Source organism: Pristiophorus japonicus, chromosome 11, assembly GCF_044704955.1.
Source record: "Pristiophorus japonicus isolate sPriJap1 chromosome 11, sPriJap1.hap1, whole genome shotgun sequence".
Lineage (NCBI taxonomy): Eukaryota > Metazoa > Chordata > Chondrichthyes > Pristiophoridae > Pristiophorus > Pristiophorus japonicus.
Window position 1 is genome coordinate 125,705,192 of NC_091987.1, and position 22,798 is coordinate 125,727,989.

At 47.4% G+C, this 22,798-nt stretch overlaps 1 protein-coding gene and 1 long non-coding RNA gene across 4 annotated transcripts in view; one reads left to right on the forward strand and one right to left on the reverse strand.

Annotated features, from left to right (window-relative positions):
* Positions 1 to 11,589, forward strand: part of LOC139276264 (uncharacterized) — a 39,614-nt gene extending 28,025 nt beyond the window's left edge. The window contains exon 3 of the long non-coding RNA XR_011595882.1: positions 11,255 to 11,589. This is a non-coding gene — a long non-coding RNA (uncharacterized lncRNA). The remainder of the gene's footprint in view (positions 1 to 11,254) is intronic.
* Positions 1 to 21,377, reverse strand: part of shroom2a (shroom family member 2a) — a 234,219-nt gene extending 212,842 nt beyond the window's left edge. The window contains exon 1 of one of the 3 annotated variants that reach the window (XM_070893999.1): positions 21,315 to 21,377. Coding sequence is in view for 2 of the 3 variants with exons in the window: in XM_070893998.1 (XP_070750099.1) it covers positions 19,467 to 19,673 (207 nt within the window). In the remaining variant the exon portion in view is untranslated. Of the gene's footprint in view, positions 1 to 19,466; positions 20,011 to 21,314 lie in introns of those variants that run through there. The other 2 variants (XM_070893998.1, XM_070893997.1) reach the window with 2 other exon arrangements.
* Between the last annotated feature and the right edge of the window lie 1,421 nt (positions 21,378 to 22,798).

Below are 22,798 nucleotides of genomic sequence, written 5' to 3' on the forward strand. Positions count from 1 at the left end.
CCTCATTTTTGTCTCCCTCTGTCTCCCTGCATAGGTTCCCATCCCCCTGCAATATTAGTTTAACTCCTCCCCAACAGCACTAGCAAACACTCCCCCTAGGACATTGGTTCCGGTCCTGCCCAGGTGCAGACCGTCCGGTTTGTACTGGTCCCACCTCCCCCAGAACCGGTTCCAATGCCCCAAGAATTTGAATCCCTCCCTGCTGCACCACTGCTCAAGCCATGTATTCATCTGCGCTATCCTGCGATTCCTACTCTGACTTGCACGTGGCACTGGTAGCAATCCCGAGATTACTGCTTTTGAGGTCCTACTTTTTAAATTTAGCTCCTAGCTCCTTAAATTCTTTTCGTAGGACCTCATCCCTTTTTTTACCTATGTCGTTGGTACCAATGTGCACCACGACAACTGGCTGTTCTCCCTCCCATTTCAGAATGTCCTGCACCCGCTCCGAGACATCCTTGACCCTTGCACCAGGGAGGCAACATACCATCCTGGAGTCTCGGTTGCGTCCGCAGAAACGCCTATCTATTCCCCTCACCATCGAATCCCCTATCACTATCGCGCTCCCAATCTTTTTCCTGCCCTCCTTTGCAGCAGAGCCACCTACGGTGCCATGAACTTGGCTGCTGCTGCCCTCCCCTGATGAGTCATCCTCCCCAACAGTGTATCTGTTTTTCAGGGGGATGACCACAGGGGACCCCTGCACTATCTTTCTTGCACTGCTCTTCCTGCTGGTCTTCCATTCCCTATCTGGCTGTGGACCCTTCTCCTGCGGTAAGACCAATTCACTACACGTGATACTCACGTCATTCTCAGCATCGTGGATGCTCCAGAGTGAATCCACCCTCAGCTCCAATTCCGCAACGCGGACCGTCAAGAGCTCGAGGCGGATACACTTCCCACACACGTAGTGCCCAGGGACACCAGAAGTGTCCCCGAGTTCCCACATGGTACAGGAGGAGCATTTCACGTGACCGAGCTCTCCTGCCATGTCTTAACCTTAGATACCCTTAAATTGGTAATAACAATGTTACAGTTCACTTACTGATATAAAAAAGAAAAGAAAAGCTACTCACCAATCACCAGCCAATCACTTGCCCCATTGGCTGTGACGTCACTTTTTGATTACTTTCTACTTCTATTTTGCTTTCTCTCCCGCTGTAGCTGCACCGGTATGCTTTTGATAGTGAGAGGGGAGCGACCTAACTGCTGCTGCCTCTCGATCTCCTGCTGGGCTTTTGATAGGTCGCTTCCCTCTCACCAACTGCCGCTGGCTCTCGATCTCCCGCTGGGCTTTTGATAGGTCGCTCCCCTCTCACCAACTGCCGCTTGTACAATTTGTACAATAATGTTTGTACAATTTCAAATTAATGGGCATGCTTTGCTTCAAGCATCAATTAATGACATTAGTCCAATGTGTGTCCACCATACTGATTACAAAATGTGAGATTTGTAAATGCAGTCGACATATTGAGCAATTACATGGAATTTACATCACAGAAAAAGGCCATTCGGCCCAAAAGGTCATGCTGGTGTTTATGCTCCACGTGAGCCTCCGTTCCCCCCTCTTCCTCTAACCCCATCAACATATCTTTCTATTCCTTTCTCCCTCATGTGTTTATCTAGCTTCCCCTTAAATGCATCTATGCAATTCGCCTCAACTATTTCTTCTGGTAACGAGTTCCACTTTCTCACCAAATGTTCCCTCTGGCCAGGCAGTAATGGGAAAGATCCCGTGCAGGCTGCTCACTGGTTTTCCATTGTACGTACTGCGCATGCGCAGAGATTTAAAGGGACCGCGCAGTAAAAGAAACTGGCTGCGCAGAATAAACGCAGCTTACGGGGAACATTGATTCTCACCACTCTTTGGGTAAGAAGTTTTTCCTGAATTCCCTATTGGATTTATTGGTGACTATCTTATATTTATGGCCCCCAGTTCTAGCCTTTCCGCAAAAGTGGAAACATCTTTTCTATGTCTCTTTAAAAAAAAAAGTCTCTTAATTTCCACGCCCCATTTCTCTCACCTGGAATCGCTCACAATCTGTAGTAGATAACTGACCACCAACGTGTTGCTCTATCTAAGGCCAGCCTGCTGCTGATTTATCCTTCTGATTTCTTTTTTTACCCTGCTCCCCCATAATCTTGTGGTGGGAGATCAGTGAACTCGCTTCGGGAGGTGGAGGGGGGAGAAGGAATTAAACCTGGGCTCACAAAATGTTTACAACATTGCACCATTTCTAACAAGTCCGGTAACTTTCAAAATCTTCTCTCCCAACCCCCTACAAAATGGATACACCCAAGAGAGCAACTGTGGAAAACTGCCCTTAAAGTTTATATATTGTAAAAAAAAACACGCAGTGCTAGAAATTCGACGATTTTCCAACTGGTGCTATTTCACCCTTTTTGGCGCAAACCTGGTGGGCGGGAAATTCAGTGAGCTTTGTGCAGTGGCACTTTCCATGTACCGTTGGGAGAGGAGTGCCGTCGTGTAACATTCGAAATAGCATTTTTGCCAGAAATTTGGCTCCCTCTGCACTCGTATTCTGTGCTCAGAATGCCGACAGGGAAAAACCTGTCCTAGCAGCCCTGCCAGCAGTGTTCAGTATGAAGACCTGCAAAAGGGAAAGTTAAAGTTTTTATTTTTTAAATTATTTTTCAGTGATTCAATAGATAAGTGTCATGTAAATGTTTTGTGAATTTTTTTTTCCCCCCAATTTATTTTTGGGTGTTCTCCCTCCTCCACCCACCTCCCCTCCCCTCCCCTCCCCCTCCCCCCCCCGGGCCAAAGGCCCAACTTGCAGCGCTATCGGCCTCGGACTAAAGTTGCCGAAATTCGCAGTTTGCACCGCGAATCCTCATGCAACCCCGATTTTTACCGCTGCGCAAATTAAAGGTCGAATTTCCGGCCTACTAGCGGTAGCAAAGCAAAAACGGTAATTTTAGCACAAAAAATACCGTTTTCGCTGTGTACTGAATTTCTAGCCTGAAGGGTTTTCAATGCAGCAGTTTAACATCAGTGTCCCCATGGCCATTTATAAACCATTTTAACCTGCTGTATATCAGTTACAAGGTTCTTGTGTCCACAATTTGACTAGTTAAAACATGGGAATATTTAGGAATAAAAGACCATTACACCAGTGTTGTCCAACAGAAATCACTGACTAGACTCAGGTGTGGTTACTGCGATACCATTCACTCATTTTAGTCAAAAACCCCTTACACACACTCACACAATACAGATAAATGTACTTCACGTGTGCCTCAAAGCCTCCCTGATAAAGTGCGACATTCCCACCGACACCTGGGAGTCCCTGGCCCAAGACCACCCTAAGTGGAGGAAGTGCATCCGAGAGGGCGCTGAGCACCTCGAGTCTCAACGCGAGAGCATGCAGAAATCAAGCGCAGACAGTGGAAAGAGTGTGCGGCAAACCAGTCCCACCCACCCCTTCCCTCAACGACTATGTCCCACCTGTGACAGAGTCTGTGGCTCTCGTATTGGACTGTTCAGCCACCAAAGATCTCACTTCAGGAGTGAAGCAAGCCATCCTCGATTCCGAGGGACTGCCGATGATGATTTCTTAACATCTACTACCATTCAGGAACCAAGAATATAAAGCACTCAACGATCAAAAAACACTCACACTCTGCTTTTCGTTTTTATCATTTTACCAACAAATGCATAAAACGTTTAAAGTTCACATGCACACGTTGTGTGAATGAATATTGAAATCACGTGCCCAACAACGGTGTCTATTACTCATTGTTTATTTACTGATCAGAACTGCAATTAGCCACATCTGGATTCCCAATTTGCCACATGTGGCTAGTGGCTAATGATTTGGACACCCCTGCTTCAGACCTAAAAAGCCTGACCCTTTTTCATGGCACTACCTCATTCGCTGCTTCTCACCATACTCTTCAATCCTCACTCTCTTCTAGCAATGTTTCCAATTATCTCTTGAACCCAATTAAAGCTGTAGTGTTGAAATCAAGCCCATGCCTTTCCCTTTACAGTGGCCTGGATTATAAATCTCTCTCAAGCCTTTCTATATTTCTGTATAGTTTCAGGTATTCTTCAGAATTTGGGGCTGATTTTCCGGGTGCATGCTGCCTGGGTGGGAACTTCATAGGCCAATTGTGTATGAGCTCACTGGCCATGATTTCTCATCAGCTGTAATCAGCAGCAAGAAAATTGGGAGGACCTGATAATGGGTGTGTGAGGCTCCCCACTGGCGATGTGTAATTGGAAAATCGGCTCGAATATTCCACCTAGACTCGCAGACTGCTTTCGACATCTAGTGTTTGTCCCGGTTCGGACAGCCGAGACTCCTCATCGTCATCATAGGCAGTCCCTCGAAACAAGGATGACTTGCTTCCACGCCAAAAAAAAGATGAGTTCACAGGTGTTTCGAATGAAGAACCTGAACTACAATCTTCAAGGGTGGAAGATGCTTGAGCATGGATTTTTTTTAACGTGGGGTGGCCGTCGCACACCATCCACCACATGGGCTTTTCAGAGCTAGGTCTTGGTCCAGTGGCAAGGATTACCCAAGACAACTGGAGACCTGCTCTGCTGCACGGACCAAGTGCGCACACATATCGCAGTGTGGGCTGGCCCATGCTGCCCCTGGGCCCCTGGCCCCGAACTCACGCCTCCCCTGGGCTCTGATCACATCCCTCTACAGTCTCTCACAGCTCCTTCGCCCCGACCTCGCCACTCCTGCTGCATCTGCCCACTCTCCAATCACCGACCTGGACCTTGCTGACATCACTCCTCGCTGCTGTTGCTCTCCTGCACTAGCTCACGCTGTACCGTGCAGTAGTATGCCCCCACGCTGCTTCTTCCAGGGACTAGCACATAAATCTAGGTTGACATTCCAATGTAGTACTGAGGGAGCACTGCACTGTTGGATGTGCTGTCATTCGGATGAGACGTTAAACTGCTGTCTCGTGGATATAAAAGATCCCATGGCACTATTTTGAAGAAGAGTCAAACTAGCTGAGACTATGAACAAGGGGGAAGCCTATTGAGCTGAGTGAGACCATGTAGAAATCTGTGACGTCCGGGAATGTGTTTGGTTTATTTCATCCCCTGGAGGAGGTGACGCCCTGCGAGTGACTGGATTCGAACCATGTCGACCCACCGTGTATTTGATCATCTGCATCCAGGCTTGACTGCAGTTTTCCTTAAAACCAGTTATTCACCCAACTTTTGAAAGGCAGTCATGAGCGTAGCATTAACTGATTGTAATAGAAGTCTATGCACTAGTTTGTGGTGGTTGGAAAAAGAATCCCGTCTTATCTGGTATTTCTGGAATAACAGCTAGTTAAGGTTGTTTGAGTTATTTTCAAGTGCACAAATAATAATTTATCTTCATACATCTCTCTCTCTCTCTCTCTCTTTGTCTGTCTCTCCCTTCCACCCACCCCCATGAATGTTGACAATCATTTTATAAGGTCCAGTTACAGTGTAATCAATATTATTTCCATGTGGACTTTGCAGACTACTCTTCCTGTGCATTATATGTGCCCTTGTAAACCATGTTAACCCTTTGGATTCTGGGACCTCTTTAGCTTTCATAATCTGCACAATTTAGGCAAAAAAGGAGGTCTGCCTTCCTCGTCCCCATGGCAACCAAGGCCCCACTCCCCTACACATCGAGCTTTCCCCTCATCAGCATCATCATCATTATTGGCAGCCCCTCGGAATCGAGGAGGACTTGCTTCCACTCCTGAAGTGAGTTCTTTGCTAACACATGTTTAACCTCAGCTGAGCCTCAGACCCCAGCTTCTCTCCATCACAAAGGACATTTACTTCCACCTCTGCACCATCGCTCGATCCCTCCATGGCTAAAACCCTTGTATAGGCCTCGTTACCTCCAGCACTTTCCTAACTGACCACCTCATTCTTCACTCCTCCTATAATCTCCAATTTGGCTAAAACTTTACTGCCCATCTCCTGTCCCATACCAAGTCCCACTTGCCCATCACCTCCACCTTTTCTAACCTATCTTGGCTCCCCATCTCCCATTGCAGTAAATTTAAAATCCATGTCCTCGTTTTATAAATCACTTCATGGCCTTTCCCTGCGATGTGCCTTGGGATGTTTCTTGTATCAATGGAAGTTGTGTGTGAGCCGTGGCTCCTTGGTAGCATACTTTGTCTGAGTCACAACGTTGTGAATTTCACTCCCTCGAGACGTCCCAAAGCACTTTACATAGAAACATAGAAAATAGTTGCAGGAGTATGCCATTCAGCCCTTCGAGCCTGCACCACCATTCAATATGATCATGGTTGATCATGCAACTTCAATACCCCACTCCTGCCTTCTCTCCATTCCCCCTGATCCCTTTAGCCAGAAAGGCCACATCTACCTCCCATTTGGAAAGCAGTGACAGGATCGGTCCAAGTCAGCATGGATTTATGAAAGGGAAATCATGCTTGACAAATCTTCTAGAATCTTTTGAGGATGTAACTAGTAGAGTGGACAAGGGAGAACCAATGGATGTGGTGTATTTGGACTTTCAAAAGGCTTTTGACAAGGACCCACACAAGAGATTGGTGTGCAAAATTAAAGCACATGGTATTGGGGTAATGTATTGACGAGGATAGAGAACTGTTTGGCAGACAGGAAGCAAAGAGTAGGAATAAACAGGTCCTTTTCAGAATGGCAGGCAGTGACTAGTGGGGTACCGCAAGGATCAGTGCTGGGGCCCCAGCTATATACAATATACATTAATGATTTAGATGAAGGAATTGAATGTAATATCTCCAAATTTGCAGGTGACACTAAGCTGGGTGGCGGTGTGAGCTGTGAGGAGGATGCTAAGAGGCTGCAGGGTGACTTGGACAGGTTAGGTGAGTGGGCAAATGCATGGCAGATGCAGTATAATGTAGATAAATGTGAGGTTATCCACTTTGGTGGCAAAAACAGGAAGACAGATTATCTGAATGGTGACAGATTAGGAAAAGGGGAGGTGCAACGAGACCTGGGTGTCATTGTACATCAGTCATTGAAAGTTGGCATGCAGGTACAGCAGGCGGTGAAGAAGGCAAATGGCATGTTGGCCTTCATAGCTAGAGGATTTGAGTATAGGAGCAGGGAGGTCTTACTGCAGTTGTACAGGGCCTTGGTGAGGCCACACCTTGAATATTGTGTACAGTTTTGGTCTCCTAATCTGAGAAAGGACATTCTTGCTATTGAGGGAGTGCAGCGAAGGTTCACCAGACTGATTCCCGGGATGGCAGGATTGACATATGAGGAAAGACTGAATCAACTAGACTTATATTTACTGGAATTTAGAAGAAAAAGAGAGGATCTCATAGAAACATATAAAATTCTGACGGGATTGGACAGGTTAGATACAGGAAGAATGTTCCCGATGTTGAAGTCCAGAACCAGGGGTCACAGTCGAAAGATAAGGGGTAAGCCATTTAGGACCGAGCTGAGAAGAAACTTCTTCACTCGGCGAATTGTGAAGCTGTAGAATTCTCTACCACAGCAAGTTAGGGTGGGAATGGGGAGGAAATACCAGGATTTCATATCCTTTATAAAAACAATAAACACAGGTTGTAATTCTATTTCTTTTACAAAAGGGTAGTTTTGAAGACAACATTGTATTTGGGCATGTTAAAATTCAACAATATGGTTTTTCTTCTGTACGCTTGGGAAGACCTTGAGCTCTGTGTGCTGTCCAGGTGACTTTTAATATTTTAATATTACACAACTACTGTAAACAGGGCGAACAATGAATGATAGCACCACTGCCCCATTCCACTGACGGATTGTTTGGTTATTTAAACTGATCTGTGAAGTTCTGTTACAGTCTGAACGTGGCTAAAATGATGAAACAAAGCAATTAATCCCTGTCCTTGTGTGCGACAGATTGTCGGAGTGCGTCCAAAGTAATTTCCAGTTCTCATTCTTCTCTCATTTTTTCCACCCCCTTTTTTATTTTTTTCATGTATTGAATTTCAAGCTCTTTCGGTTTTGACATTAATTCCTGAACTTTGTTGGCAAAATATCCCAAGACGTGTGTGTGTGTGTGTGTGTGTGTGTGTGTGTGTGTGTGTGTGTGTGTAAAATCACCCAGGCAGTAGTTACAAAGGCCAACGCTGCTGTGAATTATATTCCAACTGGAGTAAAAACCCAGCCCATTCTGATTTGAACTATGTCTGTTGCATTCCCTCATGTTAAGTGAGGACTCTCTCCTGGCTTCCCACCTCCTCTGCCCACAGACAATGTCTTTCCCGAAGTGACCTCCACACCCGGCACTCCTGGACAATTGGAATCAGTATAGGGAACCTTGAAGCCGAAATTCAGTGCAGCCAGAGAGCTGGTGGTGTTAAGTCCTTTCCCCCGGAGCAAAGTTTGCGGTGGCCATTGGATCCAAATTCAGCTTTTTGACCACAAAATAGTGTTCCAGTCTTATTAGCTCTTCATACCTGAAAGTTTGCAGTTTTAATTGGAGCATTATTCCTAAGAGAAATTCACCCTTAGGGTGATGTGGCAGCTGCCATTGCAGCACAGGCGCGAGGGAACGAGCTGTTTTGGAGAGGATGGCCGCGCTCTGCAAGAGTCGATGGAGCTTCGAAGTGCTGTCATATCTGGTGGCTGCTCGCATGCAGTCTCGGCTGGATGCCCCCCAAGACCTCAGTGTTGCTTTCACGATTGGGTCCACCACGGGCCACACCGGTGTGGTGTCACAGCACCGACCTGAGCTCCCTCCGGCTTGCAGCATGCCTGACCCCAGACCTGTCACTCCGCCAGTGTCTCCATGCGTGGCCTCGCCCGAGCCAAGCCAGACTGAACCCTCCGGAGGGTGTTCACCAGTCTCCAGCCGGCCCTTCCGGGCCCAAAGCTGCTCGAGGGCATCCTAGAAGGACAGGGAACACAGCAGACCCATGAGGCAGCCACAGGAGAGACACTGAGGCGGTCGCAGGTTAGGCACGCGTAAGATCATCATAGGCAGTCCCTTGAAGTCGAGGATGACTTGCTTCCACTCTAAAAGTGAGTTCTCAGGTGGCTGAACAGTCCAATGTGGAACCTACAGTCTCTGTCACAGGTGGGGCAGACAGAAGGTGAAGGAAAGGGTGGGTGGGGAGCCTGGGTTGCCACACGCTCCTTCTGCTGTCTGCTCTTGGTTTCTGCATGCTCTTGGCGACGAGACTCAAGGTGCTCAGCGCCCTCCCAGATGCTCTTCCTCACCTTTGGGCAGTCTTGGGCCAGGGATTCCTAGGTGCCGGTGGGGTTGTTGCACTTTATCAAGGAGGCTTTGAGGATGTCCTTGAAGTGTTTTCTCTGCCCACCTGGGGTTCGCTTGCCATGTTGAGGCTCCGAGAAGAGCGCTTGCTTTGGAATTCTCGTGTCAGGCATGCGGGCAATGTGGCCCACCCAGCGGAGCTGATTGAGTGTGGTCAGTGCTTCGATGCTAGGAATGTTGGCCTGAGCACGAACACTGACGTTGGTGCGTCTGTCCTCCCAATGGATTTGCAGGATCTTGCGGAGGCAGCGTTGGTGGTACTTCTCCAGTGCTTTGAGGTGTCTGCTGGAAATAGTCCACGTCTCGGAGCCATGTAGGAGGGCGGGTATCACTACTGCCCTGTAGACCATAAGCTTGGTGCCAGATTTGAGGTCCTGGTCTTCAAAAACTCTCTTCTTCAGGCAACTGAAGGCTGCGCTGGCACACTGAAGGCGGTGTTGGACGTCGTCATCGATGTCTGCCCTTGCTGACAGTCGGCTCCCGAGGATTGGAAAATGGTCTTCGTTGTCCAAGGCCCCACTGTGATTTTTTGATAACCAGGGGGCGGTGCTGTGTGGCGGGGTCAGGTTGGTGGAGGACCTGTGCCTTACAGATGTTTAGTGTAAGGTCCATGCTTTCGTATGAAGGTGTTGACGATGGCTTGGAATTTGGCCTCCGAGTGTGCGCAGACGAAAGCGTCGCCTGCGTACTGTAGTTCGATAACAGAGGATGGGACGACCTTGGATCTAGCATGGAGGCAGCGGAGATAGAACAGATTCCCATTTGTTACCGTGCGAAATGCTGAGCTGGGGCGAAGTTTCCAGTCTGAGCCCCTGGATTGAGATTTCAGTTTTCTCTCTGTGAATCTCGGGATCTCTCTCTCGTTTTTTTTCCCCTTTTCTCTTTCTCTATTCCTATTTAATTCTTTCTCTCCCAATCAAATGTTCTCTCTGTTTCTCATTCCCTTTCCTCACTTCTATCTCTTTCTCCTTTCTCTTTTGCTCCCTTCCCTTGCTCCCCCTCCCCCTCCCACACCCACACCCACACAAAATACCTGGGGGCGGAAAGTCTTTCTGGAAGAATCTGTTCCCATCTGTAACCTGATAGAGAATCTATGTGCCCTGACAGAAATGTGCTGTATGTCTAAAGAAAGGAAAAGACAAAGACTTTGATTTATATAGCGACTTTCAGGACATCCCAAAGCGCTTTGCAGCCAATTAAATACTTTTGAAGTGTGGTCACTGTTGTAATGTAGGAAACGCGGCAGCCAATGTGGGCACAGCAAGGTCCCACAAACAGCAATAAAATAAATGACTAGATCTTCTGTTTCTGGTGTTGGTTGAGGGATTAATGTTATGGCCAGGACACGAGGGAGAACTGCCCTGCATTTCTTTAGTGCCCTGGGATCTTTTATGTCCACCAGCGAGGCAGATGGGATCCTGTTTAACATCTCATCTGAAAAACTGCATCTCTGACAGTGCAGCACCCCCTCAGTACTGGCTATCAGCCTGGATTATGAGCCCAAGTCACTACAATGCGCTTGAATCCATGACCTTCTGACTCCGAGGCGAGAGTGCTACCACCAAGGCGTAGCAAGTGTTTGAGTAGAACATGAACATTACGAAATGGGTTCAGCAAAGTGGGCAGGGCTGGGAGTAGGGGAAAATAGGTAGGAATGAACAGGAAGTGCGTGTTATTCTGGGAGATTAAAGGAAATTCTTTGTCAGAAGAAGGAACGGCTATGAAGAGAAGTTGGTAGGTAAAGGTTCACTGGGATGGCTAAGTACAGATTAATATTAATTGTGGGTGACCCCTGTCCTCCATGTATGTGCTTTCCCTTTTGAGCAGTGATGGGGTCATGAAGCTTTGAAAATCTTGTATCCTCTATAGATATGATAATATCCCACTAATATGGGAAACATATTCGAGAAGGAACTAACTACTAAGAAAGTTTATCACCGTTAAGTTAGTCTTGATGACAGTACTAATTATCAGCTGGGTGACTGTTTTAGCAGACTCCACCAGTGATTACTTGTCGTGACTGGGTTCACTCTACTCTGCTATGGTGATAGAAGAAGAGCTGGATGATGTGAGCCAGCGGCAGTTGGTGAGAGGGGAGCAACCTATCAAAAGCCCAGCGGGAGATCAAGAGACAGCAGCAGTTAGTGAGAGGGGAGCGACCTATCAAAAGCCCAGCGGGAGATCGAGAGACAGCAGCAGTTGGGTCGCTCCCCTCTCACTATCAAAAGCATACCGGTGCAGCTACAGCGGGAGAGAAAGCAAAATAGAAGTAGAAAGTAATCAAAAAGTGACGTCACAGCCAATGGGGTAAGTGATTGGCTGGTGATTGGTGAGTAGCTTTTCTTTTCTTTTTTATATCAGTAAGTGAACTGTAACATTGTTATTACCAATTTAAGGGTATCTAAGGTTAAGACATGGCAGGAGAGCTCGGTCACGTGAAATGCTCCTCCTGTACCATGTGGGAACTCGGGGACACTTCCGGTGTCCCTGGGCGCTACGTGTGTGGGAAGTGTATCCGCCTCGAGCTCTTGACGGTCCGCGTTGCGGAATTGGAGCTGAGGGTGGATTCACTCTGGAGCATCCATGATGCCGAGAATGACGTGAGTATCACGTGTAGTGAGTTGGTCTTACCGCAGGAGAAGGGTCCACAGCCAGATAGGGAATGGAAGACCAGCAGGAAGAGCAATGCAAGAAAGATAGTGCAGGGGTCCCCTGTGGTCATCCCCCTGAAAAACAGATACACTGCTTTGAGTACTGTTGGGGAGGATGACTCATCAGGGGAGGGCAGCAGCAGCCAAGTTCATGGCACCGTAGGTGGCTCTGCTGCAAAGGAGGGCAGGAAAAAGATTGGGAGCGCGATAGTGATAGGGGATTCAATGGTGAGGGGAATAGATAGGCGTTTCTGCGGACGCAACCGAGACTCCAGGATGGTATGTTGCCTCCCTGGTGCAAGGGTCAAGGATGTCTCGGAGCGGGTGCAGGACATTCTGAAATGGGAGGGAGAACAGCCAGTTGTCGTGGTGCACATTGGTACCAACGACATAGGTAAAAAAAAGGGATGAGGTCCTACGAAAAGAATTTAAAGGAGCTAGGAGCTAAATTAAAAAGTAGGACCTCAAAAGTAGTAATCTCGGGATTGCTACCAGTGCCACGTGCTAGTCAGAGTAGGAATCGCAGATGAATACATGGCTTGAGCAGTGGTGCAGCAGGGAGGGATTCAAATTCTTGGGGCATTGGAACCGGTTCTGGGGGAGGTGGGACCAGTACAAACCGGACGGTCTGCACCTGGGCAGGACCGGAACCAATGTCCTAGGGGGAGTGTTTGCTAGTGCTGTTGGGGAGGTGTTAAACTAATATTGCAGGGGGATGGGAACCTATGCAGGGAGACAGAGGGAGACAAAAATGAGGCAAAAGCAAAAGACAGAAAGGAGATGAAGAAAAGTGGAGGGCAGAGAAACCCAAGGCAAAGAACAAAAAGGGCCACTGTACAGCAAAATTCTAAAAGGACAAAGGGTGTTAAAAAAGCAAGCCTGAAGGCTTTGTGTCTTAATGCAAGGAGTATCCGCAATAAGGTGGATGAATTAACTGTGCAAATAGATGTTAACAAATATGATGTGATTGGGATTACGGAGACGTGGCTCCAGGATGATCAGGGCTGGAAACTCAACATCCAGGGGTATTCAACATTCAGGAAGGATAGAATAAAAGGAAAAGGAAGTGGGGTAGCATTGCTGGTTAAAGAGGAGATTAATGCAATAGTTAGGAAAGACATTAGCTTGGATGATGTGGAATCTATATGGGTAGAGCTGCAGAACACTAAAGGGCAAAAATCGTTAGTGGGAGTTGTGTACAGACCTCCAAACAGTAGTAGTGATGTTGGGGAGGGCATCAAACAGGAAATTAGGAGTGCATGCAATAAAGGTGCAGCAGTTATAATGGGTGACTTTAATATGCACATAGATTGGGCTAACCAAACTGGAAGCAATACGGTGGAGGAGGATTTCCTGGAGTGCATAAGGGATGGTTTTCTAGACCAATATGTCGAGGAACCAACTCGGGGGGAGGCCATCTTAGACTGGGTGTTGTGTAATGAGAGAGGATTAATTAGCAATCTCATTGTGCGAGGCCCCTTGGGGAAGAGTGACCATAATATGGTGGAATTCTGCATTAGGATGGAGAATGAAACAGTTAATTCAGAGACCATGGTCCAGAACTTAAAGAAGGGTAACTTTGAAGGTATGAGGCATGAATTGGCTAAGATAGATTGGCTAATGATACTTAAGGGGTTGACTGTGGATGGGCAATGGCAGACATTTAGAGACCGCATGGATGAATTACAACAATTGTACATTCCTGTCTGGCGTAAAAATAAAAAAGGGAAGGTGGCTCAACCGTGGCTATCTAGGGAAATCAGGGATAGTATTAAAGCCAAGGAAATGGCATACAAATTGTCCAGAAATAGCAGCGAACCTGGGGACTGGGAGAAATTTAGAACTCAGCAGAGGAGGACAAAGGGTTTGATTAGGGCAGGGAAAATGGAGTACGAGAAGAAGCTTGCAGGGAACATTAAGGCGGATTGCAAAAGTTTCTATAGGTATGTAAAGAGAAAAAGGTTAGTAAAGACAAACGTAGGTCCCCTGCAGTCAGAATCAGGGGAAGTCATAACGGGGAACAAAGAAATGGCAGACCAATTGAACAAGTACTTTGGTTCAGTATTCACTAAGGAGGACACAAACAACATTCCGGATATAAAAGGGGTCAGAGGGTCTAGTAAGGAGGAGGAACTGAGGGAAATCTTTATTAGTCGGGAAATTGTGTTGGGGAAATTGATGGGATTGAAGGCCGATAAATCCCCAGGGCCTGATGGACTGCATCCCAGAGTACTTAAGGAGTTGGCCTTGGAAATAGCGGATGCATTGACAGTCATTTTCCAACATTCCATTGACTCTGGATCAGTTCCTATCGAGTGGAGGGTAGCCAATGTAACCCCACTTTTTAAAAAAGGAGGGAGAGAGAAAGCAGGGAATTATAGACCGGTCAGCCTGACCTCAGTAGTGGGTAAAATGATGGAATCAATTATTAAGGATGTCATAGCAGCGCATTTGGAAAATGGTGACATGATAGGTCCAAGTCAGCATGGATTTGTGAAAGGGAGATCATGCTTGACAAATCTTCTGGAATTTTTTGAGGATGTTTCCAATAAAGTGGACAAAGGAGTACCAGTTGATGTGGTATATTTGGACTTTCAGAAGGCTTTCGACAAGGTCCCACACAGGAGATTAATGTGCAAAGTTAAAGCACATGGGATTGGGGGTAGTGTGCTGACGTGGATTGAGAACTGGTTGTCAGACAGGAAGCAAAGAGTAGGAGTAAATGGGTACTTTTCGGAATGGCAGGCAGTGACTAGTGGGGTACCGCAGGGTTCTGTGCTGGGGCCCCAGCTGTTTACATTGTACATTAATGATTTAGACGAGGGGATTAAATGTAGTATCTCCAAATTTGCGGATGACACTAAGTTGGGTGGCAGTGTGAGCTGCGAGGAGGATGCTATGAGGCTGCAGAGTGACTTGGATAGGTTAGGTGAGTGGGCAAATGCGTGGCAGATGAAGTATAATGTGGATAAATGTGAGGTTATCCACTTTGGTGGTAAAAACAGAGAGACAGACTATTATCTGAATGGTGACAGATTAGGAAAAGGGAAGGTGCAACGAGACCTGGGTGTCATGGTACATCAGTCATTGAAGGTTGGCATGCAGGTACAGCAGGCGGTTAAGAAAGCAAATGGCATGTTGGCCTTCATAGCGAGGGGATTTGAGTACAGGGGCAGGGAGGTGTTGCTACAGTTGTACAGGTGAGGCCACACCTGGAGTATTGTGTACAGTTGTGGTCTCCTAACTTGAGGAAGGACATTCTTGCTATTGAGGGAGTGCAGCGAAGATTCACCAGACTGATTCCCGGGATGGTGGGACTGACCTATCAAGAAAGACTGGATCAATTGGGCTTGTATTCACTGGAGTTCAGAAGAGTGAGAGGGGACCTCATAGAAACGTTTAAAATTCTGACGGGTTTGGACAGGTTGGATGCAGGAAGAATGTTCCCAATGTTGGGGAAGTCCAGAACCAGGGGTCACAGTCTAAGGATAAGGGGTAAGCCATTTAGGACCGAGATAAGGAGAAACTTCTTCACCCAGAGAGTGGTGAACCTGTGGAATTCTCTACCACAGAAAGTAGTTGAGGCCAATTCACTAAATATATTCAAAAGGGAGTTAGATGAAGTCCTTACTACTCGGGGGATCAAGGGATATGGCGTGAAAGCAGGAAGGGGGTACTGAAGTTTCATGTTCAGCCATGAACTCATTGAATGGCGGTGCAGGCTAGAAGGGCTGAATGGCCTGCTCCTGCACCTATTTTCTATGTTTCTATTATACTTTTTAACCATTTCGAACAAAAGTAATTTAAAACCACTGCTGTTGTGCGATAAGTCGACAGTGGATCGCCCATAATCCTGACCTGTGCTCGAGTCCGTCAGAAATGCTTTCCTCACCTCAAAATCCCACAGGAATAGGCAACTCTGCCTTTGTACTTCATCGAGCACCTTTCCAAAACCCCCGACAACATCGCGATTCCATCACAAGTCCTCTGCACCAGCAGGACATCACCCTCCATCCTCAGAGTCCATGCCACAAGATAAACTACTAAGATTTCAGACAAGATGATCCAGAGAAGAAACAATCCAGGATAATAGACTTATTCAGAAAAACAAGCAACCTAACTGATACACACATAAATCGAAGGAAATCTTTTCTAAATTAATTAACTTTTTATAAACTCCAGATAGGTTTCTGTGACAAAATACTTTTTTAAAAAAGTTACAAGTTTAAGATTTTTTCCATTCATAGGAACATTAGAAACAGGAGTAGGCCAGAAGGCCATTCAGCACTGAGAGCCTGTTCTGCTATTCAATTCGATCATGGCTGATCTGTACCTCAACTCCATTGACCTTCCTTTGCTCCAACTTTTAAAAGAAAAAAAGTCAGCACATTTGTGGCTGTGATATAGAGAAGACACAGGTATTCTGAATATATTTAGTATTCAAGGGACTAAATAAATGTTCTTTGACAGATCTGTAAACTGTGCAAGGATTCTGGGCAAAGCGTGCTTCGAGTCCAGGTAGTTGTACAGCTTGCACTGCTTCCTGGCTGCATATAGTCACAATAGTTGCAAACCCGGTAAAACAAAGATCAGCAAAAGTATCCTATGTTTGCCAACTCTCCACTTCCTTGCTAACTAAAACACTGGGTAGTCTAAATTCTGATGCTTCTAACTCACTTTAGAAGAAATTCTTTGTCCTTCCTAAGGTTATTGCATGTACCGAGGGAGTGCTGCACTGTCAAAGGTGCCGGCTTTCGATGACACATTAGGTGAACGCAAAAGATCCCATGGCACTATTTTGAAGAGCAGGGAAGTCCTCCCCGGTGTCATGGCAAATATTTATCCCTCAGCCAACATCACTTAAACAGATTCTCTGGTCATGTTTGTGGGATCTTGCTGCGGACAAATTAGTTGTTGCATTTCATCGAATCATAGAAATTTACGGCACGGAAGGAGGCCTTTTCGGCCCATCTTGTCCATGCCGGCCAACAAACAGCTATCCAGCCTAATCCCACTTTCCAGCTCTTGGTCTGTAGCCCTGTAGGTTACAGCACTTTAAGTGCACATCCAAGCACCCCTTAAATGTGATTTGCATTTCTGCCTCTACCACCCTTTCAGACAAAGAATTCCAGATCTCATCACCCTCTGGTTGAAGACACTTCCCCTCATATCTCTTCTAAACCTCTTACCAGTTACTTTAAATCGATGTCCCCTGGTTGTTGACCCCTCTGCCAAGGGAAATAAGTCCTTCCTATCCACTCTATCTGGGCCCCTCATTATTTTATACACCTCAATACAACAGTGACAACACTTCAAACACACTTCATTGGCTGTGAATCGATATGGGACGTGAAAAGGCACTATGTGAATGCAAGTTATTGCATCCATAAAGATCTCCCTATATATAGATTTGTGCTTCAGCTGAAGACAGGACTTTGGGGAATGAGAGGGAGTAGGGAGACGGAGCAAGGATTCTTAGAGCAACAGCTACAAAACAACATCCTTCAATATGCCCATGGGTTGAGAAGATGCACATGAATTGTAAAGAGAGCCCTGTATCCCATCTTCTGCCTCAATGTGGACTATGAGAAGCAATTCAAAGCTTCTAATATTCCTGGTGCTGAAGCTTAAAGGCCTCCATGATACTGCAACCATAAGGGAGGGAAGACCATAACTTCAGACACTTAGGTCAAGGTAATGGACATTACAGCTGAGAGTTATGAAGGGTTTAAGGTTTCAGAGATGGAGCTCAAATGTGAAACCCAGATGATGTGCACTAAATCCTTTGTCCAGCACTTCACAATGCTGTCAGTGCTGATATAACACACTATACAATGAAACAGCACTTTCACAACACCAGCACCCTCACAGACCGATGCTCTCCCAATAGAGAATCATTCTAAAACCCCTACAATTACAATGACAGGTTTTAGACTGCAATAGAACACAGGCAGTAAATGCTTTTCACCAGCTGCAAATCCCATATTCCAGCAGAAAAATACACACAGCAATCATCCTGATAAATCTAATATGGCGTGTCAATTAATTCTGGAATTCAATATCTTAGAATATTAAGAACTCGCGCAAATCATATTGGATATATTTCCTGCTATCGACTCATTTTAGCAACAAGTAGACACTATTGTAAACTGAAGTCTAGGTTTTCACTAATGTTAATAAGAGGAAAAGGTATCCTATTAGTAGATCGAGTCACAATTAACAGATGGTGTTTTCACACACAGTCTTTAAGAGCCGTTTCATTGTATACAAATATACAGAGGCTGTATCATTACCAATACAGTGCAGCATTTATTATGTCACAATGGCACATGCAATTCACACAACACATGCAAATATTATGTGTGATAATATTAGTGGATAAACATTAAATACTCAATGCATTCTTTTAAATGGGTTACCACTAAAATAGTACACCAATAAATGTCATGCCAAGGAGTTAAGTGTTTCTCTACTAATATCCCCAGTCTTTGCGAGGGTCATTTCAAGTGGCAGTTTGGTTTAGTTGGTAGCACTTTCGTCTCAACCAGAAGGTTGTCGATTCAAACCACACAACTTGAGCACAAATCCCAGGCTGATCATTCATTAGGTGCAGCACTGGAGGGAGTGCCACATTGTGGGAAGTGTCAGCTTTCAGATGAGATGTTAAACTGAGGCCCCGTTTGCCTATTTATTTGGATGTAAAAGATCCTTTTGCAAAGAAGAGCAGAGTCCATGACTTAAACATATATCACCGTAACTCCTAAGCCAAAACCCTGAAACTCCCTACCGAACAGCACTATGGGAGTACCTTCACCACATGGACTGCAGCGGTTCAAAAAGGCGGTTCACCACCACTTTCTCAGGAATAACTAGGGATGGGCAATAAATACCGGCCTTCTGAGAATGCATTTTTTGCTTTGGGACATCACAAGAACCTCAATGCCTCTATAAACATTCAAGTTGTTCCGAACAAGAAAAGGAAATAAACTTGTGCATTTATATAGTGCCTTTCACAGCCTCAGGACAACACAAAGCACTTTACAGCCAATTACATACTTTTGAAGTGTAGTCACTGTTGTAATGTGGCAGCCCATTTATGCACAGCAAGCTCCCACAACAGCAATGTGATAATTGCTCATCATCTGTTTTTCAATGTTGGTTAAGGGATCAATATTGACCAGGACAGCGGGAAGAACTCCCTGACACTTCTTCGAAATAGGGATCTTTCACATCCACCCGAGAGGGCAGACGGCGTTTAACGTCTCATCCGAAAAGGGGGCCCTCGGGACAGTGCAGTGCTACCTGCCTGGATTCTGTGCTCCAGTCCTTGGAGTGGGACATGAAGCCAGAAACTTCTGACCAAGAGGCGACAGCGCTACCCACCGAGCTAAGGCTGGCATCCGAAGAGTGCTGGAAATACGGGCAGATAGGTTTGAGTAGGTGGATATACAAGTCGAGAGAGAGAGAGAGCGCTCAGGGGCGTTTCAGAGAGGCAGTAAGGGGGAGCGAGGGGGGCAGTAGCCGGGACGTGGTGCCAGTGCCTGGCCCTTACCTTGGTGATGAGCAGAGGCTCCCGGTGCTCCCGGCCTCCCCGCACGGTGAATCCCCAGGGCGCTCCCCCGCTCAGGGCCACCTCCACACAGCGGGAGCCCTCGGCTGCCCTGCGCTCCGCGGCCGCCTGCTGCTCGCCCATCGCCGGCTCCGTGCCGCCCGGCTCCTCGGCTGCCGCTCCCTTTGTGCGCACACCTTCCCCGGCCATGGGCGGAGGGAGGGAGCGGCGGACTCCGGACTCCGGACTCCAGCCGCAACCTTCCGCACACAAAGCGGTCACTGCCCGTCCGGCTCCGAGACGGGGAGAGCGGGGCGGGGGTGGTCCTCACTCGTCCATCGCCGGGCAGAGGCTTCACCTTAAACACACCACACCCCCCTGCGGTACAGCCCTTTAAAGCCTGCTGCTTCTCCCGGGGGCTCCCTGCTCCACCCCGCAGCCTCGATCGGCTCACCTCCGGCCAGGTACAGTGGCTCGGATCGCCGGCCGCCCTGCGCTGCCCTGCGCTCGCTGTTCAGTCCCCGGCGCGGCCAGCAGCGGCGCACCTTCCACCTGCCCAGGGAGCAGAGAATGGGACAGCTTCCCTCCCATCTCCTCCCCCTCTACACCAAACAACATCCAGCCCCACCGCAGCTATTCACTCACCCTGCCGGCCACTGCCACACACAGCAACAGCAGCCATTCATTCACCTTGGCATCAGACAGCACAGAGGGAGACCAATCGGGCTACCGTGCCTTTGCCGGCTCTTTAGTAGAACAGAAGAAATTGGAGCAGGATTAGGCCATTTGACCCCTCGAGCCTGCTCCCTCATTCAATAAGATCAAGGCTGAACTGATCAAGGACTCGGCTCCACTTCTCCGCCTGCTCCCCATATGCCCTCATCGTTCAAAAATCTGTCTATCTCCACCTTAAATATATTCAATGACCCAGCCTCCACAGCTCTCTGGGGCAGAGAATTCCACAGATTTACAACCCTCAGAGAAAATAAATTTGTCCTCATCTCAGTTTTAAATGGGTGGCCCCTTATTCTTAAACTATGTCCTCTTGTTCTAGATTCCCCCACATCCTCTCTGCATCTACCTTGTCAAGCCTCCTCAGTATCTTATATGTTTCAATAAGATCACCTCTCATTCTTCTAAACTCCAATGAGTATAGGCTCAACCTGCTAATCCAATTCATCCCACTCCCCTGTTCTTTCCCCACAACCCTGCATTTGTTTCCCCTTTTCAAGTGTCAGCTGTGGCTCTGGATAGCACACTCGCCTCTGAGTCAGAAGGTTGGGGACCACTTAAATCTAAGCTGACACTCCAGTGCAGTGCTGAGGGAGCGCTGCACTGTCGGTAGATGCCGTCTTTTGGATGAGACGTTAAACCGAGGTCCCTGAGCCTGCTCTCTCAGATGGATGTAAAGGACCCCATGGCACTATTTCGAAGAAGAGCAGGGGATTTATTTATTCCTCAACCAACATAACAGAAACAGATTGCTGTTTGTGGGAGCTTGCTGCCACGTTTCCCACTTTACAACAGTGACTACACTCCAAAAGTACTTCATTGGTTGTAAAGTGCTTTAAGACATCCGGTGGTCATGAAATCCAAGATTTTCTTTTTTATGTATCCAATTTTCTTTTGAAAATTACTATTGAATTTGCTTCCACCACCCTTTCAGGCAGTGCGTTCCAGATCAAAAAAACTCCCTGCATGAAAATAAAAACATTCTCCTCATCTTCCCCCGATTCTTTTGCCAATTATCTTGGCTGGTGTTACCTCCGTTCAGTTTTTCATTTATTTTGTTGAGCAACGCAAAATATAACACACATGAAAGAGAGAGAGAGAGAGATCAAACATCCTCACCTTCAGATTGCAACTGGCCAGCCTGACCTCCTGGTGGGTCCAGGGATAACTCCCCTGCTCTTCTTCCAATAGTGCCATGGAATCTTTTACATCCACCTGAGAGGGCAGATGAGGCCTCAGTTTAATGTCCCATCCAAAAGACTGCACCTCCGACAGTGCAGTACTCCCTCGGAACTGCACTGGAGTGTCAGCCGAGACTGTGCGCTCAATTCTCTGGAGTGGAACTTGAACCCACAACCCATTTTCAGAGGCGAGAGTCCTGCCAACTTAGCTACGGCTAATCAGGAACACCCTCCGTATCTCAAAATAAGCAGCTCCAAGTAGCCTTGAGCAAAATTAACCTTCATATAAAACAACAGCTGGCTTGCTGCAAAAAGTTCCTTTGAGAAGGATTAGAAAAGTTTTTAAATCTGCAAACAACGGTAACAACTACTGCTGCTAATTGCACTCGTATAACACCTTTAAATGTATGAAAAAAATCTCAGGCTGCTTCACAGAAGTGTAAAGTGAAAAAAAATGGAGACTGAGCCAAGGAAGGAGATACTTTAGATAGAATGTACAGCATCAAAACAGGCTATTCTGGACTATTTCAGTGTTTATGGTCCACACAAGCTACTTCCATCCCTAACCCTATCAGCATAACCTTCCATTCGCTTCTCCCTCATGTAATTATCTAGCTTCCCCTTAAATGCATCTATGCTTTTTGCTGAAACTACTCATTGGGTTAGTTAGTTACACATTCTAACCACTCTCTGGGTAAAGAGAATTTTGCTGAATATTAGGAGGAGTGACAAAACTTGGTCAATGAGGTGGGTTTTAAGGAGGGTCTTCGAGGGAAGAGAGAGAATTCCAAAGCTTAGATGACTGAAGGCACGGCTGGCAATGGTGGGGAGTGGGGGAGGAGGAGTTTGGGGGGGGGGAGGAGTGGGGGGGATTGAGGGGGGAGGAGTGCGGGGTGGAGTGGGGGAGTGAGTGAGGGGAAGTGAGTGAGGGGGGCGTAAGGGGGAGGAGTGGAGTGGGAATTGGGGGAGGAGTGGGGGGAGGTAGGGGGCAGGAGTGAGGGGGGTGTAGAGGGGGAGGAGTGGAGGGGAATTGGGGGAGGAGGAGTGGGGGGAGGGGAGGGGGAGGAGTGGGGAGGGAATTTTGGGGAGGAGTGAAGGGGGAGTGGGTCAGAATGGGGGGCAGGAGTGAGGAGGAGTGGGGGAGGGGAGGTGAGGGGGGAGTGGGGGTGGAGGAGTGGGGGGAGGAGGAGTGAGGGGGGGAGTGTGGGTGGAGGAGGGAGGAGTGAGGGGGGGTGGAGGAGTGAGGGAGGAATGGGGGAAGATGGAGTGGGGGGGAGGAGTGGGGGGGAGGAGTGAGGGAGGAATTTGGGTGAGGAGGAGTGGGGGGAGGAGAGTGTGGGGAGTGAGGGAGGAGTGGGGGGAGGAGGGGGGAAGGAATGGGAGAGTGAGGGGGAAGAAGTGTGGAGAAGGAGTGAGAGGGAA